The sequence below is a fragment of the Pseudorca crassidens genome, chromosome 8, assembly GCF_039906515.1.
Source record: "Pseudorca crassidens isolate mPseCra1 chromosome 8, mPseCra1.hap1, whole genome shotgun sequence".
Lineage (NCBI taxonomy): Eukaryota > Metazoa > Chordata > Mammalia > Artiodactyla > Delphinidae > Pseudorca > Pseudorca crassidens.
In genome coordinates, this window is record NC_090303.1 from 26,169,622 (window position 1) to 26,192,447 (window position 22,826).

The window sequence follows — 22,826 nt, forward strand, 5'->3', positions numbered from 1 at the left end:
TGTTGTACATAGTACCTATAGTTAGCAATACTGTGTTGTATACTAAACAGTTGTTAAGAGAGTTGTATTCTTACCACACACACACACAAAGGCAAGAGGGGGCAGGAGGAAATATTTGCAGGTGATGGATATGGTTATAATCTTTGATTGTGGAGATGGATTCATGGGTGTATGCATATGTTCAAACCTATCAAACTGTGTACATTAAATATGTGATGTTTTGACATATCAATTATACCTCAGTAAAGCTCTTAAAAATATAAAATGGCTGTGGACACTTACATATCTAGAAGTTTAAAAAATAAGAAGGAAAAGAAAGAGGAAGTGAAAAATAAGGTAAAATATGACAAGATTTGTTTATTTTGTTGAATGAAAAGCCATCAAGACATCAAGCAATGAAGGAACAAAACTAGCTCATGGAAGCATGAAAACTGACAATGAGTTGAGGTGATGGGAAGAAGGTATGAAGCAAATATTCCTGGTTGGCAATGTTTGGGAAAAGCCAAGTTTTCATATGAAAATCAAGAAGCATAGAAGAAATTCCAGGAGACACTAAAAGAAAATGAAAACTACCACTGAGCAGGAAGGTAACCGTGGTTCATTCAACAAAGACTTATTGAACTCCTGTCACATGCAAGGCAATATGGTAACTCTGTGGAATACAAAAACGACCTGGTCCTTACTCTTTTGGAGCTTACAAATTTTGATAGAGACAGCTATTAACCAAATAACTTCAGAAATAAATGTAAAAACCAAATTCTGAGAAGTACATGGAAGGAGAGGTTTATGTTGCTATAAATATACAATAAGGAATTTGACCGAGTCAGGGGAAGTCAAATGAAAAAATGATAACTGACTTGAAATTTGAACAATGGGTAGCTGTCAACTAGGTGAGGAAGGAAGAGAAAATTTTTCAGGGGAGAGGAGATGGCAGGGGTGAAGGAACTATAATGCGAATATGGAAAATATGAGGTATAGGGAGAAAACTATTCTGGCTGGAACAGAGAGCATGGAGAGAAATGTATATGAGGCTAAAGATAGGGGTGGAGGAGTAAAGGATGGTTTTGTTTTGTCTGTGTCCTAAGATCAAAGAAAATGATTAAAGAGTTTTAAACTGTTGTGTATGTGTGTGGTATGCTAGGCATAGGGAATGATATATTCAGATTTTTTTTTAAATGTCATCCTGTTTGCAGTGTGGAGAAGGGATTGGAGGGGAAAGCTGGTGAACGTGGATATAGCTCCACTCAGAAGGCCACCCAAATATTCAAGATGAAAATATTGCTGTCTTGGATAAAGGAGACTGTGATGAAGTGAAATGGAGATTTGATAGATACATAGAAAATAAAATTGACAGGACTTAATGATGGATCAAATGTGAGGAGTGAAGGAAAGAGCATGTTTAGGATTGTTCTAGGCTTTTGGGTTTTAAACTGTGTAAATGGTGGTACCAATCATGCAAAAGAGAGCTTAAAAAAAGCAGATTAGACCATCCTATAGGATAAATGAAGAAAATCAGAGAAAAAGATAATAAACGATAAAAGTCTCCAACCAGGCAAGTTGCTGGTGGTAAAAGGTGGGGAACAATTGGAACAGCCAACAGGTATATCCTAGCAGGTGTACTTTAATGGGACATCAGCCTTACACGTATGACATGTAGCAAGAAAGTTGTTCTCAGAGGGATACCTGGGGTTCCAGAGATCTTTTCAGGGATCTAGGAGGTCAAAACTGTTTTCATAACAATGCTAAGATGTCACTTGTCCTTTTTACAGTGGAATTTCCAGTTGCACTTGATGTATGATATCCCAAAAGACTGAATGCAGAAGCAAATATGAGACACTCAGCTATCGACTTCTAATTAAGGTAAAGAAATTTACAAAAAATCTAAAGCAACGTCATTGTCCTCCCTATTTTTCTGAAAAAAAATAGTTATTTTTCTTTTAAAATGTTATATTTATTAACATCCAATGAGCTTATTATTTTTAATGAATTAAATGTTTTTAATTTATGTTTTAATTTCCAATACAGTAGATATTGATGCATGTAACCCACGCAGACAATTTGGGGTTCTCAATAATGTGTAAAGATATCTTCAGTCCAACTGATTTAAATACTCAATGGGATATCTAAGGGACATCAACCACAAGATAAGGGACATTAACCACAAGTTAGCTTTTCAGTTGCCAAAGAGCTACTAAAGTTCACTTCAGAAAAGCACGATTAGTCCCAACAAATATTATTTCTCTCTGAAAAGCAGTGAACTAATGTATAGAACAAACTCTTATTCAGAATATGAAATTATTATTATAGGGGAAAACCATAAAAATATCAGTACTTCATTTAAGCACTGCATGGGACTTCCAATCTTGCTATATGTTTGCAGTGTCTTAAAATTTCATATTCTTGGACGTCTGTTAAAAGTTACACAGCCAGAATATGTGTGGGCTGCTGCCATTTAGGTAGACATCACCTTCTGAAGAACATGGTGTGAAGGAGGACTGAGAAGGCCTGTCCCAGAATACCCTGCTACACACTTGTCAGGGGATGAGCAATGTTCATCCTTCACTTTCAGTGTTATACTAATTGTAAGATTGAAAGTTGGAAGCAAAGTGACAAGAATAAATTTGTAGTTCATTCAGCTTTTTAACAAATAAAAGGAATTGAGAGCAGTATTCAATTCTGGATCTGGTGTAAACAGCCCAGTGTCAAGGCAGTGTCAGCTTTTACTTTACTAGTTCATGCTAAAATTCTGAAATTTTAATTTTATCATAGATCTTGGTCTGTTTTGTTCACTTCTAGGAAAGTTCCCAGCAACTAGAAAAGCATGTGATGTATAAGAGCTATTCAACAAATATTTATTTAATGAATTCTATAGAAAAGGGGCAAAAACTCATTATGCTCTCTCTATGCTTCCTGGGATTGCTACTATGTCCAAGGCTTCTGCTATCACATTCACTTATGACTCTGCATGACCTTCAGGGAAGACTGAACTTAGATGTACTTTGAGCATAAACATGAAGCACCTGCATCTCAATATAAGCAGAACCAAACTTATTATCTTTCTCCTCAAATTTATACCTCTCTTAAATATGTATCATCTACCCAATAACTTAGGAAGAATATTAGACTTTACCTTTTCCCTCTCATTTCCCACATTATCCAATTCATCATTATATATGGGACATTCTAACTCTTTAATATTGCTCACATCCTCCTCCACATTGTTTTGTCCCTGCTTACTGCCTTAGTTCACATTCTCTTTCTTACTTGCCTGTTAAAATGAACTCTTATCAGATGCACCGGCCTCCATGCTAATTACCCAGAATACATAGTAATTCTTCTGGACCAGTAGTCTTCAAATGTTGTTGGTTTCTTTAATTTGTTTTTGTTTTTGCTCCTGTTACTAAAATAATTTTGAAAAAATATTTATATTCCCTCTCTTGTTTTTAAAGTTGACATCTACATTTTTTGTGCTAAGTTTAAATAGCTGCAAAAGATGTGGTTTCTAGCATGTTTTAACTATCGATAGTTTTAAATTGAAAATTTTTATATCACTCTTCTAAATGGATTTAACGGACTCTAAATACCACAGTGATTTGATACCTATACCTTTTTCTGGATAAAATGTACATTATCAAGTTCTTTTTCTCCTTGAATCATTTTTCCATTCCACTTTACCCACAGAATGTTATTTTAGTGTAATGTATTTTATTTTATGTTGGAGAATCTTTTATTCCTCACCTATCATACTTTCCTGAAAGATTTTTATATACTTAAATTTTTAAAAAATTTCTTGTGACCACAAAATTCTAAGAGATAAATGTACACTATACTAAACATACACACAGCCACAAACACACAATTATACATATATATGTATACATGTTATGGATAGAGTTATACAATTATTAGCAGAACGTAAATGATAAACAGCATTAATATATAGTATTTTCAAAGGTCTCTTTGTTTAGTGTCCCCAGGACAGTGCACCACATTAATATTCAGGAAGGATTAGCAGTTTGGCTTTTTTCAATAAAGTAGCAAAGGGCAGTTGTCAATGGGCAGGGAAGAAGTTGAACTTGACTGACTCCTTGGGAACACATGCATCTCAAGCAGAAGACTTTGGAAAAGAATTCATATAGAAAACTAGGAGCTGGAATTTCAGCCCTTTAACCTATCCATGCCCATAAACCCCTAGGACAGTCTTTGTGTTCCCCGGGGTTTCATCGATACCGATTTGGAAGCTACTGTTCTAGATGACAAATCAGATAAGACCACTCTCCCTGCTTAATTTTTCGGTGTTTCTCATGGCAACTGGATGGGCTACTCTTGGATCTTACTTCATCTGCCTCACGTCAATCTTATTTTTCTTATCTTCTTCCATTTCTCTGTCTTTACCCCATCCCTACCCATATCAACCTAATTACCATGTCTTGAATATTGCCGTTCTGCTTCACCCATCATGTCTTTGCACACCTTTCTCACTGGCCTACCTAATCACATTTTGTACAATTGAAATAAGGATTATTGACAGTAGATGGAAAGCACCTTTCTGTAGATGTTAAATAAATGGTAGCAATTATAACCTTCTTATACAGTTATTATATAATTTTAAAAAAGAGTTTTAAAATTCCCCTTCAGCTTTAGAGGAGACAAGTGACACAATCATAAACTCTATTCTTTTCTTCAAACATATTGAAAACTCAGAATGAATTCAAGCAATTGGGACTGAGAGAAAACCAGAAAGCTCACCGAAGAATTAAATGATACAAATAAAAAGTGACAATCAATATTCTCTTACAACTAGTGCATGTAAATATGTGTGTGGTATACAGAATTCTAATACACCCCTAAGATTCCTATCCACTGATGTAAACTCTGTAATCCCCTCCCCTTGTGTGCGGGTAGAACTTGTGAATATAATGGGAGAGCCACTCCTGTAATTAGTTTATGTTGTACCACAAAAGTGAAGAGACTTTGTAGACGTAGTTAAAGTTCCCAGTCAGTTGACCTGAAATTAATTAAAGGAAGACTTCCTTGGGTGGGCCTGACCTAATCAGGTGAGCTCTTTAAAAGCAGGTGCAGAGCCTTCTGCATTGAATCACAGTGTGGAGGCAAAAACTGACCAGTTATTTTTCAATCATTTTCCCAAATAAAGATATACTATTTTCCCAGGAAAACAAAACACTGTTATTTTTACCTTTCACAACTCTGTGTTAAGGGGAAAGAAATTATATGGAAGTTCTAAAGGATATGATTTCTGAACAAGTCCTTTTGACATTCATTCCCAGTGCAGAATCTTGGGTAAAGTTGGCTTATAAAATTTTAATACCTTTGAAAAATATTCTTAATAAATAAATGGAAGAGGGTGCAGAGGTCAGAGGTTGAAAGTAACAGAAAGCTATCCTGTTGGCCTTGAAGAATTAAACTGCCATATTGTGGATAGGGTCATGTGGTAGGAAACATCAGGCAGTATCCAGGAGTTGAGGATCTCAGCACTACAACCACAAGAAACTGAATTAGAATATTGGAATGGGACACCAAGTCTTAGATGAGACAATAGGTCTGGTGGGCACCAGGACTGTGGCCTTGTAAGATCCTAAGCAGAGGACACACCTGACTCATGCCTTGACTCCTGACCCACAGAAACCATGAGATAAGAAATATGTGTTATTTTAAGCTACCAAGTTTTTGATAATTTGTTATGCAGCAATCGAAAATTAATACACAATTGAAACCATCACCAAATTCCTTAGTTTTGCACTGTAGCCTTTACTATATGTATAAGCCAAAATATCTGGAAGACATTCTCTCTTATGCTTTCCAAAATTCCTGAATGTCACTTTATTTCATTAATTTTAATAAAAATATAGTCTCTCTATATAAATTAGAAACTAAAATCTGTCCTGTAATAAAACATTTTTAAAATATTCCCAAAGCTGAAAATATTTTTATCTTAACTACAATTGACCCTTTAACAGCATGGGTTTGAACTGCATGGGCCCACTTATACGCTGTTTTTTTTCTATAGTAAATGCTATAGTACTACATGATCCCAAGGTTGGATGAACTCACGGATACAGAGGAACCCAGGAGGTTCAGCACCCCCTAATCATCATGTTGTATATACTATATACTGTATATAGGTTGTATATATTAATACTATATAGGTTGTATGTACTATATAGGTTGTATATACTATATACTGTATATTGGTTTGGGTCACAAATTCTGCCACCATTTTCTCAGAATTAGCATCCTATAAACATCACCCTCTGTTTAAAAAAGCCATCAGAATTGTTGCACGTTAGTTGTATAAATAGCTAAATGTGGACAGAAAAGAAAAAGAAATTTATCTAATAGTTAGAAGTGTCATATTCATTCTATTTTTTTCCTCTCCCAATGTCTTTTAAAAATAGCCAGTCTTATGCATGCCAGTTGAAAGGTGAACGTGCCAGTGAATATGCATGTGAGTGTGTGTATGTGTGCGTGTGTGTGTGTCTGTTTATACTGGTCTTATTCCAGAGATGATTTTTGAGTGCCTAAAACACACACAAAAAGAAAAATGGAGGGGAAACTATTGGTTTATTGTACCTAGCTGGTCTAGAATTATGGACACATTAACAAGATTTAAAAACTCATTGAGTTGAACTAACCAATCTATACAGAGAAACACTGTCACAAGAGTCATCCCTTATTTTAAAGAACCAAACAGATGGTTCAATTTCCTTGGAACACTGTGTTCACATTGAGAGCCTTCCAGATTCTGCAGTTATTTCACATATGCCAGACACATCTCCTTTCTGTGGGCTTTATTTGAGTCGTCCAAAACATTTCCTTTTATTAGCAGGTCTAAGTGGAGAGATATTTACCTTGGCAGTATCATAGTGTAGATAATACTGAATAAGTCTGTTCAAAGAGAGAGCCTCATCATGCCAATCTAGGGAAATATGCAAATCCCTATCCATAGCCTCATAGTTGTACATTTATCATTCTGGGTGCTGGTACCTGATTGTATGTCTTTACATTTTTCTCTCTAGATATACATATCTTTATATTAGCCAGCCAATTTATAACATGATTCCACCTTACTAAATTTATGCAATTCTGATTTGAAAGCATTTTAGGATCCAGTTGAAAACATAAGACTGTACACATAGAAATAAAAGCATGTTTATGTCTAATTATTATCCAGGATTATTTCAGAGAAGAATAAAAGTGTGTGAGTTAACTGTGGAGGAGAGGACCAAGATTTAAAGGGATATCACAAAGCAAGTAAGAAAAGAAGCTTTTATCATAAACTCAGGAAAGATGGGTAAAGGCCAGTATGTAGAAGGATAGTAGGACTGCTAAAAAACAGGTTGAGGGCTTCCCTGGTGGCGCAGTGGTTGAGAGTCCACCTGCCGATGCAGGGGACACAGGTTCGTGCCCCGGTCCGGGGAGATCCCACATGCCGCGGAGCGGCTGGGCCCGTGAGCCATGGCCGCTGAGCCTGCGCGTCCGGAGCCTGTGCTCCGCAATGGGAGAGGCCACAGCAGTGAGAGGCCCGCGTACCTCAAAAAAAAAAAAAAAACAGGTTGAAAGAGAATGCAGGCTGTTATAAGGACAGCCAGAGAGGTGAGGATCAGCTACTAGAGATTAAAGATGTCTGTGAGAAGCTTCTGTTAGACTTTAGTTTTCTACATTGCAGCCTCTGTCATTCACCAGAAGATGTGCATAGTCAGTTGACAGCTCATGTTATGTCTGGGAGGATAGGTAGGGAAAGGATACAGGATTGGAAGGTAAGAATCCGAGGTCCTAGCTCTTATGGCCCTAATGACATTATGATACTGCACATAATCCCTGATCATTTTCCTCCCTCTGTAGATTTTTTTTCCCTTTTTCTTGGTAACATGAGAATGTTTGTCTTTACCATAAGTATAAATGTTTTGTGTGTACGTGTGCACTTGTGTGTGTATCTCTTTCAAAATAATGGCTCTCTGAAAATGGAAAAGATTGGGTAGGATTATGTAACACATTCTAAAAATGTTAAAACCTATACACGTTAAAGTATCAAGTAAAATAGTTGTTAACCTGTCTCACTAATAATCGCCTGCTTAGATCCAGTCTGTGAGAGGAAAAGGAAGCAATAAATTTGACCCTAACTTACCGCACATTTTAATTGCACAGTACTCCCAGGGGGTGTCAAGGTCAAGAGTATAGCACCATGGCCTCGGCTTGCCATCAGGATTGCGGCAATAATTATCATCAAAGCCCTTGTCGGGATATCTGCAAACCACACCAAGAAAAGTGTCATGTAAATCTGCCTGGAACACCACCCAGCTCTCAGCTCACAAAATAACTTTTGACTTAGCTCGGATACTGTTAGCTGAGGAAAGAAGAGATTTTCTATGTTTTGCCTTACAAGGACTGCTAATCATTAACTGCTGAATCTATTACTGTGCATATTCTACTAAGGCTAGAGTACCATCCCCTTTGCTAATAAGTTAGGTCCACTTGGTACCGGTCCACTGGTTGAGGTCCCAAACTGAATCCCCTTCTTATAAAGCCCAATTAAGGACAGATTACATAAACATGACCTCGTGTAGAATGCTCATTAAGAAAACAGGTCCTCTTCTAGGGCAGACTTAAAGTTCAAACTGAAAGTTAGGTTTCAATAGCTATGTTACTAATGATAGCTCAATTTTAGAGCTAGAGTCTTCCTAGGTCATGCCCTCACCTCCAGCAGAGCTAGAGACACACTCCATCACACCACTTTCTCTATACCCACCTCCCTTTAAATTAACAGGGTCCTGAATTGGTGAGTTGTTTTTAATTGCTACCATATTCCTTCTGCTCTCACTTAAAAGACAAGAGATGCACTAAAAAACAAAGCAGTTTTAATTTCATCTAGAAGAGCAAGACAAAAAGAGAAAGAAGAAAGAAAAAACACCTTTCAGCAATTTCAGAAGAAAGGTGGGGATAGACCTTCTTCTGTAGTTATTTGTATTTTTATTCTTTATAATAAAAAGAAGGAAAAATTTTTTTCAACTAAAATGTTTCCTGTGAAATGAATGGGCGAAAATACACATAATTTTTAAACCATTTAAACTCAAAACCTACTCCTGAGGAGAAAAGTAGACTTGGTTGCCTGACTTTTCCAGATGGGCAACTTCAAAATCCACCACAAGAAAGCAGCCAAAGAATTGTTTGCTCCACCTTTCATTCCCTCTCTATGGGCATGACCTGCATCACGGTGTCACACATTGACCCCACTTTACCTAAGTCACAGAAGGTGTGGCATTAGAAGGAGATTCACATTCACTTTTATTTAACAGTAATGCCGCCCTCCCCAGCTTGGGCCTGTCAAAGTGCTTATTATTGAATGAGCTTTTCTCTTTTTGCTGCTGTGGAAGGGAAAGAGGAAGCTTCTATTACTGTTTTCCTTCTCCAGCCACTGATGCTTCTGTGTTCAGGACCATCCTGATTTCAGGGACTCTTAACCTAGTCAGCCAAGCCCAGTTGGAGGTGAAGCCAGCACTCTCATATACCTCATCATAAATCCCTGTGCCCCAAGACTATCAGGAAAACATTATATCAAGAGAATTTCCATGGTAACTTGCCATGGGGCAAATAACAGTTTGTAAATAGAATCACTGGACGCAGGATTTGGTGGTATTTTACCTTTCTGGCAAGAATTTATGCCGATGTGGCGTCTGATGATCCCAGCGCTGACAAATCTTGCCTGATTCTGTATGATCCATGGGACCTCGATAACTTTCCCCATTGCAGGTCATGCATTCAACTAATAAAATTAAAGCATGGCATGTTAATTGCTTCTGACAGCAAAATCAAGAACACCACTGTTCCATTTAAAGAACAGTAAATCACCTATTTAGCAAGGATATTTTTAGAAAAACTTATATACCCTTTTAACTTTAAATTAGGGCTTAATATCCATTAATAGTGGTATAAAATACTCCCTACTGAACTTTTCATACAGTTTAAATGGGAATTTTGTAGTTAGTGTCATACAGATTTACCATAGGGCCAAGATGCTGCCTTTCTAATTTTTTCATAACTGTCCAAAAGGTACCTAGAAACTGAAAATTCTTGGGGATTTTCCCTTTGTTGTTCTAAAATGCCAGGGCTCTCAATATCTATACTGTCAACACGATAGTGCTCTTCTCTCAACTTACCCTGCAACACATACACAGAAAATACACAATTTAAAATGAGTACACATCATACTTCTACAGTTAATGCCAAGATCAGGACCAGACAGATCTGAGAATGTGAATATTTTACAGGACGAAATCGCGGTTCCTTTCTATCAGTGAGTATCCACATCGAATAACTGAGCAGACTTGCATACTTATCTAGCTTAGGATAGAACATGACCTGCTATTGAACTTCTTGTACTCACTGTTTTTAAAATGTGTAAGTTGATCTAATTATGCTGGATATTGCTGATGACTCTGTGAAGTTAATTAATAGTTCTCTTCTGGCTGGCCTCTTATACCACACTGAAAACTCTGAATCACATCAACTAGCTGAAAATAAGGCTTCTCAAATGGACAGGTTGATTTGTAGCACGGCAGGCATCCTGTGGAATAAATCATTGCTTGGCTTTCCTACAGATCCGGCAAACTTCCCCAAACACATCATTTGTATCTTGTGATTACTGATTGTCTAACATTAGCTGAAGTGGGAAAAGATATCAGTGTTTAGTTTTATCCACCGAGATCTAGCCTAATGAGTATTTGTAGAAGTTCGGGATATATTATTAGAATCGTCACTTTTGAACTTTGATTTTTATAACCTAATAGGCCGTTAATAACTAAATCCCTAAAACATGAAACCATTTGGCCTGATCCATCTGCTTCTTTTCGTGCAGGTTGATCTATGAACTAAGACAAGGGACCAATTCAGCTTCCTCTCATTTGATACTGAGATCCCCCAGACAACAGTCAGTAAGCTCCTGAAATATAAATGACAGGGATCCAAGAGCATACCGATAAAGGTGCTCCGGTTGGCCAAGGTCAATCCCACATAGGTTAAGTAGTATCACGTTTCAGCTTTCCATCTGAATGGGGGTACAAACTTAGTTCCCATTTTAAAAAGAATGCAAGGTTTGATATGTTCACAGAAAATGATACAACATTGATCATTGTTGTTTGCTCCTTTGTATTGAATGAAAGAGTAGAATAGAATCCTGTGATCACAAATAAGGGGATAAAATATCCACGCGTACAATTTCTAATCTTGTATAGTACTCAGGAATCAAAATACACCTATTTTGTCTCAGTCAGAAAATGCAGTTTATAAGAGTATATCCTTTTCTAATTAGAGTGAATAAAAGTATTTTCCGGGAAACTGTGTTGGGGCATTATTTAAAAACACTTCTCCTGAAACTTTAGAATTTTTAATTTTCTTAAGGAAACATAGCTACACAAATGAAACAGGTGATTCTATAAGGTGACTGCGTTCCAGCATGAGCGGTAGATCAGTGCTTCTCCAAACTTTAATGTGCATAAAAGTTACTTTGAGATCTTGTTAAATAAAGGGCAAGTTCTGATTCAGTGAGTCAGGACTGGGGCATTAATAACAAGCTCCCAGAGGATGATGATGATGCTGGTCCTTGGACCTCACATTGAGTAGCAAGTTTGTAGATAATTTATTCAATTCTGAAAATTCTTAGTGTTTGGCTTTTAGGAGAGAATGGATTTTACTTAGACCTTGAAGGATGGATAAGATGTGGATAAACTACAAAGGGGCAAAATAACATAAACGGTACAGAAACATAAATTAGTATGCTGTTTATAGTGAAGTGAAGAGAGAGTTATGAATGCAGGTGCAGAACTAATGAGATTGAAAAATAATAAAAGTTAACCCAAAGAATGTTAGGTTTTCGAAGGCAATGAAAGTTGCTGTTGGGGTGGGAATTAAGTGAATCCTGTGATAGGACTGAGATGCTAAGTATATTATAGTTACATATTCTTTGATTATTCAGTAATTTTAACATATAAGAAATCATTTGACCCTTGCAGTGAGGAAAACAAGGCTCACAAAAGTTTTAAGGGACTTACCTAAAACAGAAAATGCCAGATCTGTGCCTGGAACATAGGTCCTCTGACCCCCAGTCCAGCGCTCTTTCCATTCTCCCTAATTGCCTCTTTGTTCTACATATTTTAACTTGTTTCCTACACATTCTTACTGGTCATACTTTAAGATAGGCTGAAAGCAAAACTTTTAGAAAGTCAGTCTCCCTGCCTTTGCTCAGTATTGTCCTCATTACCCTCTTCGCTCCTGTTTATAGCAGTAGGTTGCCCGCCTGTTGGATTCTCACCTATTGGGGGCTAGCAGAAACGAGACTGGCCATCTTATTCAAGGATGAAAAATTTGTGGTTTCTCCATTGCATCAAACCATCAGGTTAGTCATAAAAATTACTTCGAGAAAGGCAAATTTTGAACTCATATTTACTTCTCAAACTTCAAGAATTCTAAGACTCTTTTAAGTTTTCCCAGCTCAAAGTCAAGCCGTATAGGTGGAAACCAAGTCCACCTACCTACCAAGGACTCAGGTGAAAGCATTATCTATATAGGAGTGCAAGAGGGTGAGGACTGCACCTCCTGCTGTATTTCCTTTTGACTCTCTCTATTGTTGCCAGTGTATTATTTAACCATTCCAGCAAGTTCTTCCCTTAAAAAAAAACAAACAAAAGCAAAATACTGTCCCAGTTCACAAAAGCTCAAACTAAATAAATGTTTATATTCATAAGTAAATGAATACCTTTTTCTAATTATAGTTCTGCTCTAATTGTTAATAGAAAACCCCCAAAACTACACATTAATTGTAATATAACTAGGATTAATTTAACACCTTTCTCATATACTAACTAAACTCAAAAATTACTGTGTTCCATTTTTATCAATCATAAAACCACAAGTGATCTGGGTTTACAGACTAAAACAGCTATTTTGAAAATATCTCTCAGACAAATCCACTCTAGTGATTACTTCAGCAAAACTGAATGTTTAAAATATGAATAGTCTCACAAATCCACATTTATAAATAATAGTTTTATTTAAATCTTTGTTTTTAAAAGTCTTTTGCCACACAGAGTATGGAATTACACATTTAAAGTTATGGCAGTATTATTTGGTATTTTAAGTGTAAGGTATTTAAAAATAATGATTATGGCTTAATAAAATGCATTTACTTGAATATTTATCATTTAAAAAATCTGTTTCAGTGATTAGTGATTTCTTTCTTTTAAATCCCAAGCAAATGTTAAAGCAAGAAGTCAAATTTTATATACCTCTGTTTTCCATAATCTTTGAATTAAACATTAATGGTAATATTTTCTTACATAATTATGTAAGGTTCTAAATGTGATAAACGAGTATTCATTTTGGAATGCTTTATATATTTCAAAGGTTTAAATTAAAAGAAAATAATTTTAATCTTTAAATACCAGATATATTTTTATGAACCAAAATTGCAGACAAATTTCAGGTGATTATTTAGCAAATATTTTAATATAGTTAAAAAATTTTCAAAAAATATATACTGTTCTACTTGTCCTTTTCCAAAGAACAGTCCAAAGTTGACCACATACTTTTCTTATTTAATTTTAAAATATACAAAATGATGTGATCATTAATATTTCATCCATAATAATATAACCTTTGGAACTTGACATTTACAATATCCATAGATTAAAATGTCTCACCCATCACACTATTTAAGCATTGTGGATTTTGAGGCTTTTTCCTCATATATGTATTTTAATAGAAATTTACATCATATCAACATTATTTTGTATATTTTGTATTACCCATTTTATAAATAGCTATTTTTCTTCATTAATGTATTGACAATGCTTCTTCTTATTTTAGATCCTCTTCATTAAAATCCTGCTAAAACATTGTTTATGTTAGCATGAATTTAAATATGACAGCTCAATTCACAGTCCCTGAAATATGTTTAGCCTATAGGACAGGTGTTGGTTTACTTCTCTCACAGGAGGGTTATTCTACTCTTTCAGACTTCTAGTTGTTTCCAGAAAAAGCATAGCTGCGACCTTTAATGCCACCGTGACCAATAGCATCATGTGCCATTCATACTAATGATCAATGCCCTTTTCTAAGGGAGGTGCGATGACCTCAAATCATTAAAAAATATTAGGGACGTATACTCTAATGAGCTAAGGAATACCAGAAATTTTTCCAAGCATTTATTTTTTATCACATTTATTCTACATTGCCTGTCATTTTAGATATATGCCAATATAGTTTGATGAAGGTTCTTCTTTTAAATCAGGGGTTGAAAAATCACATTCCCACAGACTAGGCAGGCAAGGTAAATGCTAAACTGTTTAAAGTTTGACCAGTTTACCTTCCCTTGTAAACACTGTCCCAGATCAAACAAAACCAATAAAGAAAACTCCTTGCCAATAACTTTCAACCTCAGAAAACTGTGATAGCGGAGAGTTCCCTAAAAGTAGGGTTTTCTTCCATGTGTAAATTTAAGACAAACATTACAGACTTATTCATACAAAACAGACATTCATAACGTTATCACAGATCAGTTTATTATTTTTAAAAGAAAAGAAAAACAATGAAGAAGTTATAGTGAACAGAATATGATATGGAATGGAAAGTAAGAATTTACAAACAGATGGAACTGGCTCTAGCACATGAATTCAAGAATGTTAAATTAACTAACAACAGAAAACAAATTCACCTTCTCTGTGACAGTTAGCTAACAATCGCCTTTTTATGTGATAAATATCAACCTAATACTTAATGAATATTATGGAAGAAATAGTTCAAAAAATATCTGGTTAATAACAAACAGGTAAAATACCTTACTATAAAAATTGGACAGCATTCCAGCCGTAATCCCCACCCCAGGTACTTCAAAATGCTACTAAATTTTGATCAGAATTCAATCCATGTTTCATTTTGATTTTCAGTATTTTAGTTTCTGACAGAACTAAAAAGCCAGCTATTCAGTAGCCAGATAACCAAGAAAAATGAAACCATATACAATGCTGAAATGGTTACTCTTCCTTCTTGCCCGTCATTCAGTTTCCACTGTAAAAGTAAGGACAGTGCCCTTTCATGCTGTGAGAGGAGGTGAAGACACAGACATGGGTTTAGAGTGCCTGCCTTCCATACAGCCTGTGATCTACTGTTTTGATCTCTTCAGATACCATTCTGAATGGTATTCAGTTCCAGACTATGTATCAAATTTGGTTCACCAAAACACACACAGGGCACTCGGACTTTCAGTGACCCCCTTCCTTTATTCTCTTCTGGGTCCGTATACCCTTGCCACACCACTTCAAAATAGCTTTGACAAAACTTCTGCAGAAGTGGGTTCTGGATGAGTAGAATTAGCGTTACTCATAAAGGGCTAAGTGTCATTCTGCTCCTTTCAGGTGATGTATGGGAGCAGATTTTGAGCTATTATGAGCTCAAAACAGCAGATGAGGAAGCCCAAACTTTTACTCTCCCCGAAGAGATACCTCAGGCTCTTTTGAAATTCAAACTGATAACTTGCTCCATTATTTTGCATTAATCTGATGATAATCAGTTTTTAAAACATCCTATAAAAATGCTCGAATTATGATCTATAGTTGCAATTGAATGAACATCATATTCATTGTGATTTGATTCAATTCTGTTAACCTTTAATGTGAGTTGCAGTTTTACACAAAGGGAGAGCAGAGTGCCCCACATGGCATTCAGGTTCATTTACCTTCTGAACACTGAGGAATGTCACAGACTTCGTAGCGTACCTCTGGATTGCTTGTGAAACACCAAGGTCCCCCTTCTTCCCCTCGAGGATTTCGACAGTAGTTTTCCTGTAGGTCTTTACCCCGATAGCTCGAAGGCAAAAAGCTAGTTTTAAAATGATAATCATTACAGTATAAGAGCATGCAACTTTTGGGGGGGGGCTATTAATTTTACTAACTAGTGGGTATGTTTTCCCAAAAGTGGAGAAATCCTTTATTCTATCTCAGACCTCCATAGATATTAACTTGAATTCTGTCATTTCCATCTATGATTAAGATACTTAAATTTTATAGACATTTACCTAACTGAATTCTCGTATTCAGCAGCCTTAAGAATGATTCATCTCTGGATTCACTAAGAGCCAATCATTCTAGAGCCTAATTGACATTGGTTGAGCCACAATTTCAAAGTTCCACTCAAAGGCAGCAAATGATTGAGGAAAGCCACTTAGGAGAGGACTGCAGAAACACTGCCCTAGACCTTGAAATCTCACTATTACACTGCTTATCTGAGATAATTATTTGTTTGTTTATTGCTTTTCTTATGAATGATAGCCCCCCATTTTTCTGCACAATTGAGAAATAGATTGATAAAGTAACAGGAACAAAGGGTCTAGAAACAAATTGAATCTGGACTCAAATTTCAGCTCTGTCTTACTAACTGGAAACCCCAGCGGGCAATTTAGCCTCTTTCAGCCTACTAGCTTACCTATACACTGAGTATAACCATAACTTATTACATCTTACACCTATGTGGTTGTTTTGAGAAGTTCAAAGAGATGAGAGAGTAATTGACACTTAATAAACTCCATCTGTTATTAAGCACACTCCACTTAGTAGTCTTTAGACTGTCATAGTAAAAAACAGAAATGCTTATTCTCGTTAAAAATTTTAAAAGTTTTCCCTGTGACTGGGGCTTGGTGCTTTCAGGTTTAGTTCATAATAGTTGGCCATTGCATGCAGACTGCAATATATTACCTTCATTTAAAATGTCTAATGCCCTGGTTATAATTTTGTTACCAGCACACAGTACTTCAACATAAGAGCAGAAGAGTTCAAAGCCCTTTTTATTCTTTTGTACTGCTTGTACCTTGGCCTCAATGATGCTGCAAGTGTCTGCTAGACTGCACACAAAAAAAGCATAAGTAAACAATATATATCTATAGGTAACATTAGTAAGCACTTCTTTTTGAAAATCCAGTTACATTTTCAATATTCAGTTCAATTTTTGCTATAAAGCTTAATTTCTACTTTTACTGACCTCTGAGATCTAAATGGCACTTAAATTACAGTGAAGTCCAAAGATCTTAGTCTCTCAGTAAATACCATTCAAATATGTTTCCTACCCACTGAAACCTCTAGTTAAGAAATAATCATTTTTGTTATGCTGTGGCATAAAATAAATATGGACATGCCTTGGGTACCAAGCAACATTTTGCAATGAAATTATTTAATTTGGACAGGAAATACACCAGAGTTAAGTGCTCAGAAAATGTAAATTATTGGTCAAAAATAAAGAGTCCAAGAGACTTACTACTAACCAAACATTTTCAAGATATCTATTAAGTATTATAAACATGAAATGCCAAAATGTCTTTACATAAAGAGTTTATATCCCTACTTCACTAGCATTTTAAATATTGGGGAACAAAAATTAGACATTACATCTTATGACTGACAAAACTTATAATGTAATGAAAACTTATCATGACTTTACAGTTCCTAACAGTAATTTTCAAAGGAAAAATAAGTCATCTTTTGTCTTAATTTTAGCCCCAGAATAATTTAAGATAATCTTTGTGCCATTGTGTGAAAATTATTTCCTTTCACTTTGCCAGTTCTTCAATTTTTCATACTAAATTTATAATGAAATACACATTTTTCTGATAGAATGAAAACTGACTTTTACTTTATATTTTTTTCATAAAGTACCACATTAATCAAATTTACCTAAGAAAATCCCCCTATAACTCTATTTTCTGAAAAAGCTTGGTATAGTATAGTACTGAAAATAAGTTATTGTTGATCACAAAAATCTACATTGTTGCCCCATATGTATCACTCGACTAGTATATGACACTAGCCCTTAGATAATTTACTTACTCTTTGGGTTTTCAACTTCACTTACGAGATGAATGGAATGAATTAGATTATTATAAGCTCCTTCATTTTATATCATTTTATGTATTAAGTTTAAAAAACTAAATAATGATTTAACACATGTTAAATGCACACATATAAAATATCTACAGTTTTAGAGATTTTGTTACACACACATACACACACACACACACACACACATATACATATACACATATATACCTTTCCAGGGGATTTGTAAAGCAAAGAAGAAGCTGTGAAGAAGTAGCGAATGGGACTTCCCTGGTGGTGCAGTGGTTAAGGATCCACCTACCAATGCAGGGTACATAGGTTCGAGCCCCAGTCCAGGAAGATCCCCACATGCTGTGGAGCAACTAAACCCGTGAGCCACAACTACTGAGCCTGCACACCTAAAGCCCGTGCTCCGCAACAAGAGAAGACACTACTGTGAGAAGCCCGTGCACCGCAATGAAGAGTAGCCCCCGGTCGTCACAACTAGTGAAAGCCCACGCACAGCAACAAAGACCCAACACAGACAATAATTAATTAATTTAAAAAAAATGAAGTAGTGAATGAATAAGTCAACAGTTTAGTAGGAAAAATGCAAGTAGGAAGGGAAAGAGATAAAGTAGAAATCAAAACTAGCTATGGTTAAAAGATGAATAAAGTTTTCCCACTGGAGTTAATAAAAATGAAAAATGAAGAGAAAAATGTGTGCTGCTTCCCACAATTCTATATCAATGCATATCACATTCCTCTTTAGGACATGCAGGGTAAAGAGCAGTCTGGGTCATCTCTTCTCTTCAGTCTTTGGTGTATATGACTTTTTACCCCGATTAACTGGTTTTCTTTTGTATTCTGAAGTTTTCAGCCTGCTTTTCTTTAGTATCCCATACTTGACCAAGCGATGAAGCCTAGCCCTGATCTTTGCACTCTATGTGTTCATTCAACACATGTTTATGAGAACCTATTACACACACACACACACCCTGTGCCAGTCAATAGGCTCTGTAACAAACTTTTACTCACATATATACTATTTTTGGTTCTCTGTCCTTGTGAGCAAGGCTTTATTTTTAGAGAGATAAGTGAAGGAATATTTAAAATTGAGTTATATCCAAATATACTTTGAAACATAAATTAGATCTTCTGGGTGCTGGCCACCTTTTCTTTTCTTTTTATATGAACTGTGTTCATAGGAAACTTGATCCATTCCATCATCTGCTTCTTTAATGAATGCTGGGTGGCCAGTGAAGGATATAGATGTAGATATCAGGTCACCTGATTTTCTAGTTAAGCTTCTGTACTAATTTCATCATCTATCATCATCTTCCCATTAAGCCATTTGTAAAATATTTCAATTTAGGGAGTTGACAATAAATCACTCCTCTAGACAGATGTATATAGATATATATTTCTCTTTCAATTTTCCATAGAGTTAATCTTTAGTTAACACTTAAAAGTATTAACCTAGCATGTAGATATTCCAATAAGTTGCTAATTGATGAAAATGTGTTTCTCCCATTGAATAAAAAAAATTGATTAATGTACAAGGTCCTCTCAGCCCTAAAGCTTTATATCACAAGGAAATGTTTGTTGGTAAAATAGCTGATTGGACTGGGAAGCCAGTTCCCAGGGAGATCTATTTCACATGTACTCCTGTAGCAGAGAATGACAATCATAGAGAATTTGGGTTGAAATAAGACCTCTAGTAGGTCATCCAGTGCACTCTCCTCAACTAGGGTAGGATTGATTTCAAACACCATTCCTTTGTTCATGAAAAACTTAGATCCATCTATTTAAGCAAAATGTTTTCCTCACTATGCAGGGAGTGACACCATGCAAATCCTTATGAGAGGACAAAACCAATTACATTGTTTTGTAATGTAAAGATAAAACTACATTTTGGAGGTACTCATGTAATTCATAAGTAATGAATTTGGAAAAATTAGTTGTCTTCTGTTATTGAAACACTGTAAAGCTGATCTGCTTGGACACTTACTAGCTGTTGTTAACAAGGCCAGAATCACAGGTTTGATCCCAGTGTAGAGCAACCAACTCTTTTTATTTTTATGTGGGCCAGTGAACTCCGTTTCTGTTTACTGAAGTAAAATCATCTTGCATAGTTTTGCCCCCCACCAAATGAATGAAATGGAATAAAAAGTGAATTCATCAAGCAAGTTACTACCTCTATTGCAAAAACAGGTCACAGCATGTATCCTACTGATTTGCTGGGTGTTTAAGGCCCTGGGGTTGTTAAAACATAGGATACAGAGTGACACTGGCTGGCCTCAGATTCTGGCCATACCACTTGCTAGTTGTGCATGACCTTGAAAAGTTACTAAGGATCTTTGCTCTTCAGTTTCACCATGTAAAAAACAGAACTAATAAAATCACCTACTTTGTGGTTCTTGAGAGGATTAAATGAGATAAACCAGGTATACTGCTCAACAAGGTACTTGGCACATGGTAAACTAAGTCTTCCAATTCATCTAATAACCAGGGAGAGCTGTTTTAAACTACTTTAGTTCCTGTTAAAATTCTTTGTGAAATAAATCTTGAAAAACTCTGGCTATATATGGCTCTCTAGTGAGTAGATATCTATACTTCTCCTCCATGATGATTAAAATTCTCAGACTAATGAGCCTAATGAGCCTAAATAGCATTCATCTGTTACAATGAACACAATTCTTCTCTTCACTGTAGACATTTAATTTCCAAGGAATAAGAAGTTTTCTCTAGTCATTAGGCACTAGGTGAAATGGGAAAGTTGGTCAATCTGAGGCATGAATTTTTAGCAGAGGTTCTCAATTTTGACTGTGATTTAGAATCACCTGGGGAACTTTTAAAAAAATACTGGTGCCAAGTGATTCTGACTTAATTGGTCTGTGTTGACGACTGGGTGGTAGGATTTGTTAAGGGCTTGTAGCAGGTGATTTTAATGTGCAGTCAAGTTTGAGAACCACCATGGTTAAAGAGCATTTGGGCCCTGGTTATGTAAGATCAGAATCTGTTCCATCTCCAACTTATCACAGGCAACCTCTCCACTCCAGCTGCAGAGTGCTGTGCCTCTTCGCAGGCAAAGAGAGGGAAAAAATTTTTTTAATTATTTTTTTATTATTTCTTCCCAAACATCAAGATCTATAAATTGAGGTTTTGAGGTGAAAAAATGTTAGGCTACATCTTAATGATAATTTTTTTATTCTTTGGCTAAATAGCAGTTACAAATTCAGATAAGCTTTGGCCTAATACACTTCTGCAGAGTTGGCTAAATTATTATAGAAGTGTAGGATTATTCTGAAGCACTAACCTGGGATTGGTAACAAACCTATAAAAGAGAGGCTCTATCCTCTTTTCTTCATGCTATTCTTACCTGTGTTCGTGTGGTATCATGGAATTCCAGGGCTGGCATTTGATGCCACTTTTAGTGATAGATACCGTTCCCTTATAGCTACCTCCTTTACCGATGATGCAGTTTCTAATGTAGTCTATCAGAAGAAAGCAGAGAAAAATGCTATCACTATGTGTAACATATCTGCTGTGTATATTAGAAATCAAAATGATAAAATTCCATGCAAATCTTTAAGTAATGCTTATAAACCATCACAAATCATATTGAAATTTCTTGCCTAAAAGTTCTACTAATATTTTCAAAATAATACATTTCAGAGTAATCCAAAACAAAAAAGACCATTGAGGAGTTTTAATTTTGTGAGTATATACCTGGATAACTGTAGAGATTAGTCTACCTACTTAATGTAGATTATTCTATATACTCAACTGGACAGGCAAATTTAATTTAGCATAATGATTTGCTCAAATTCACAGACCATTTTAAGAACATATTAAAAACAAAAATTTGTAAACCTATATTGACTTCAAAAAGTTACTTTAAGATAATGGAAATAACTGATTTGTCTTTATATCAGTAAAATTGTGTGGGTTTTTGTGTATGTGTGTGTATGTGATAATTACATTATGCTGATTATTATTTTCATATTTTTGCTAACAGATCAGCTGCTAAATTATAGGACAATCAAATTGAAACAAGCTGTATATTTCTATCCAATAATAGTATATACAGTTGTTAGCAACCTAGAAGATTAAAGATGGTTTTATACTAGATTATGAATTATGTTTAAGATTTACAGAATTATTGGGGTGTATAGAATTATTGGGGTGTATTTTCTAACATGAATTAATTTTAATTTCATTTAAACATTTTCCCTATTAACAAAGAAATGTCTGTGTATATTACTAAATACCTAAGTTTAATAAAAAACACAGTATGATTTAAGAAAACATTAAAATTGAAATAAATAGTATTATCATAAACATAATTCATGATTATTATTTTGTGTAATGAGAGATTTATTCTGTAAAATACACATTTAGTAAACATTCTTCAATTATTTTATTATTATAAATCCACTGTTGAACAAAATAAACACCTTGTGAATATAATATCAAACTACCGAAGTAGACAAATTAATAATATGGTCTCAATTCTTTCAAAGATTTTTTAAAAGTATGTAACTAGGAATAGATCCAACTATTTTTTCAAAACCTCCATGTTTTGTTGTTATCAGCAATCATCACTATGACTTAGATTAATTATCCAAAGTTATTAAAATTTAGAATACTTTAGTAAACTCAAAATTTGCTGTTATATAAAATGTCTTAAACTAATAACTTAAGGTGGCACTTTCTAAAACGACTGTGGAGAATATCAGTTCCGGGAGATGTTACTAGAAATAAACAAAGAGGGGAGGGATAATCTAACTATGGAAAATTTGGGAAAAGCTCTCTTTAAAGTACCATACTGAAAATAGTCAAGGCAGTAGTGTCATCTGTCTTAATAGATGAATTGACTGCATAATAGATCCATGATATAATGAAAAAATCAGTTAGAAAGTGCACTGTGGCAGACAATTACATATATTT

At 35.3% G+C, this 22,826-nt stretch overlaps 1 protein-coding gene across 2 annotated transcripts in view; it reads right to left on the reverse strand.

The window, feature by feature from the left end:
- HGF (hepatocyte growth factor) overlaps nucleotides 1-22,826 on the reverse strand; it is an 83,553-nt gene that overhangs the window by 40,457 nt on the left and 20,270 nt on the right. The window contains exons 5-8 of one of the 2 annotated variants that reach the window (XM_067746075.1): nucleotides 21,256-21,370; nucleotides 15,746-15,873; nucleotides 9,661-9,781; nucleotides 8,147-8,265 (exon numbers count right to left, since the gene is read on the reverse strand). In XM_067746075.1, the coding sequence (XP_067602176.1) occupies nucleotides 8,147-8,265; nucleotides 9,661-9,781; nucleotides 15,746-15,873; nucleotides 21,256-21,370 (483 nt within the window). Of the gene's footprint in view, nucleotides 1-8,146; nucleotides 8,266-9,660; nucleotides 9,782-15,745; nucleotides 15,889-21,255; nucleotides 21,371-22,826 lie in introns of both variants that reach the window. The other variant, XM_067746074.1, reaches the window with a different exon arrangement.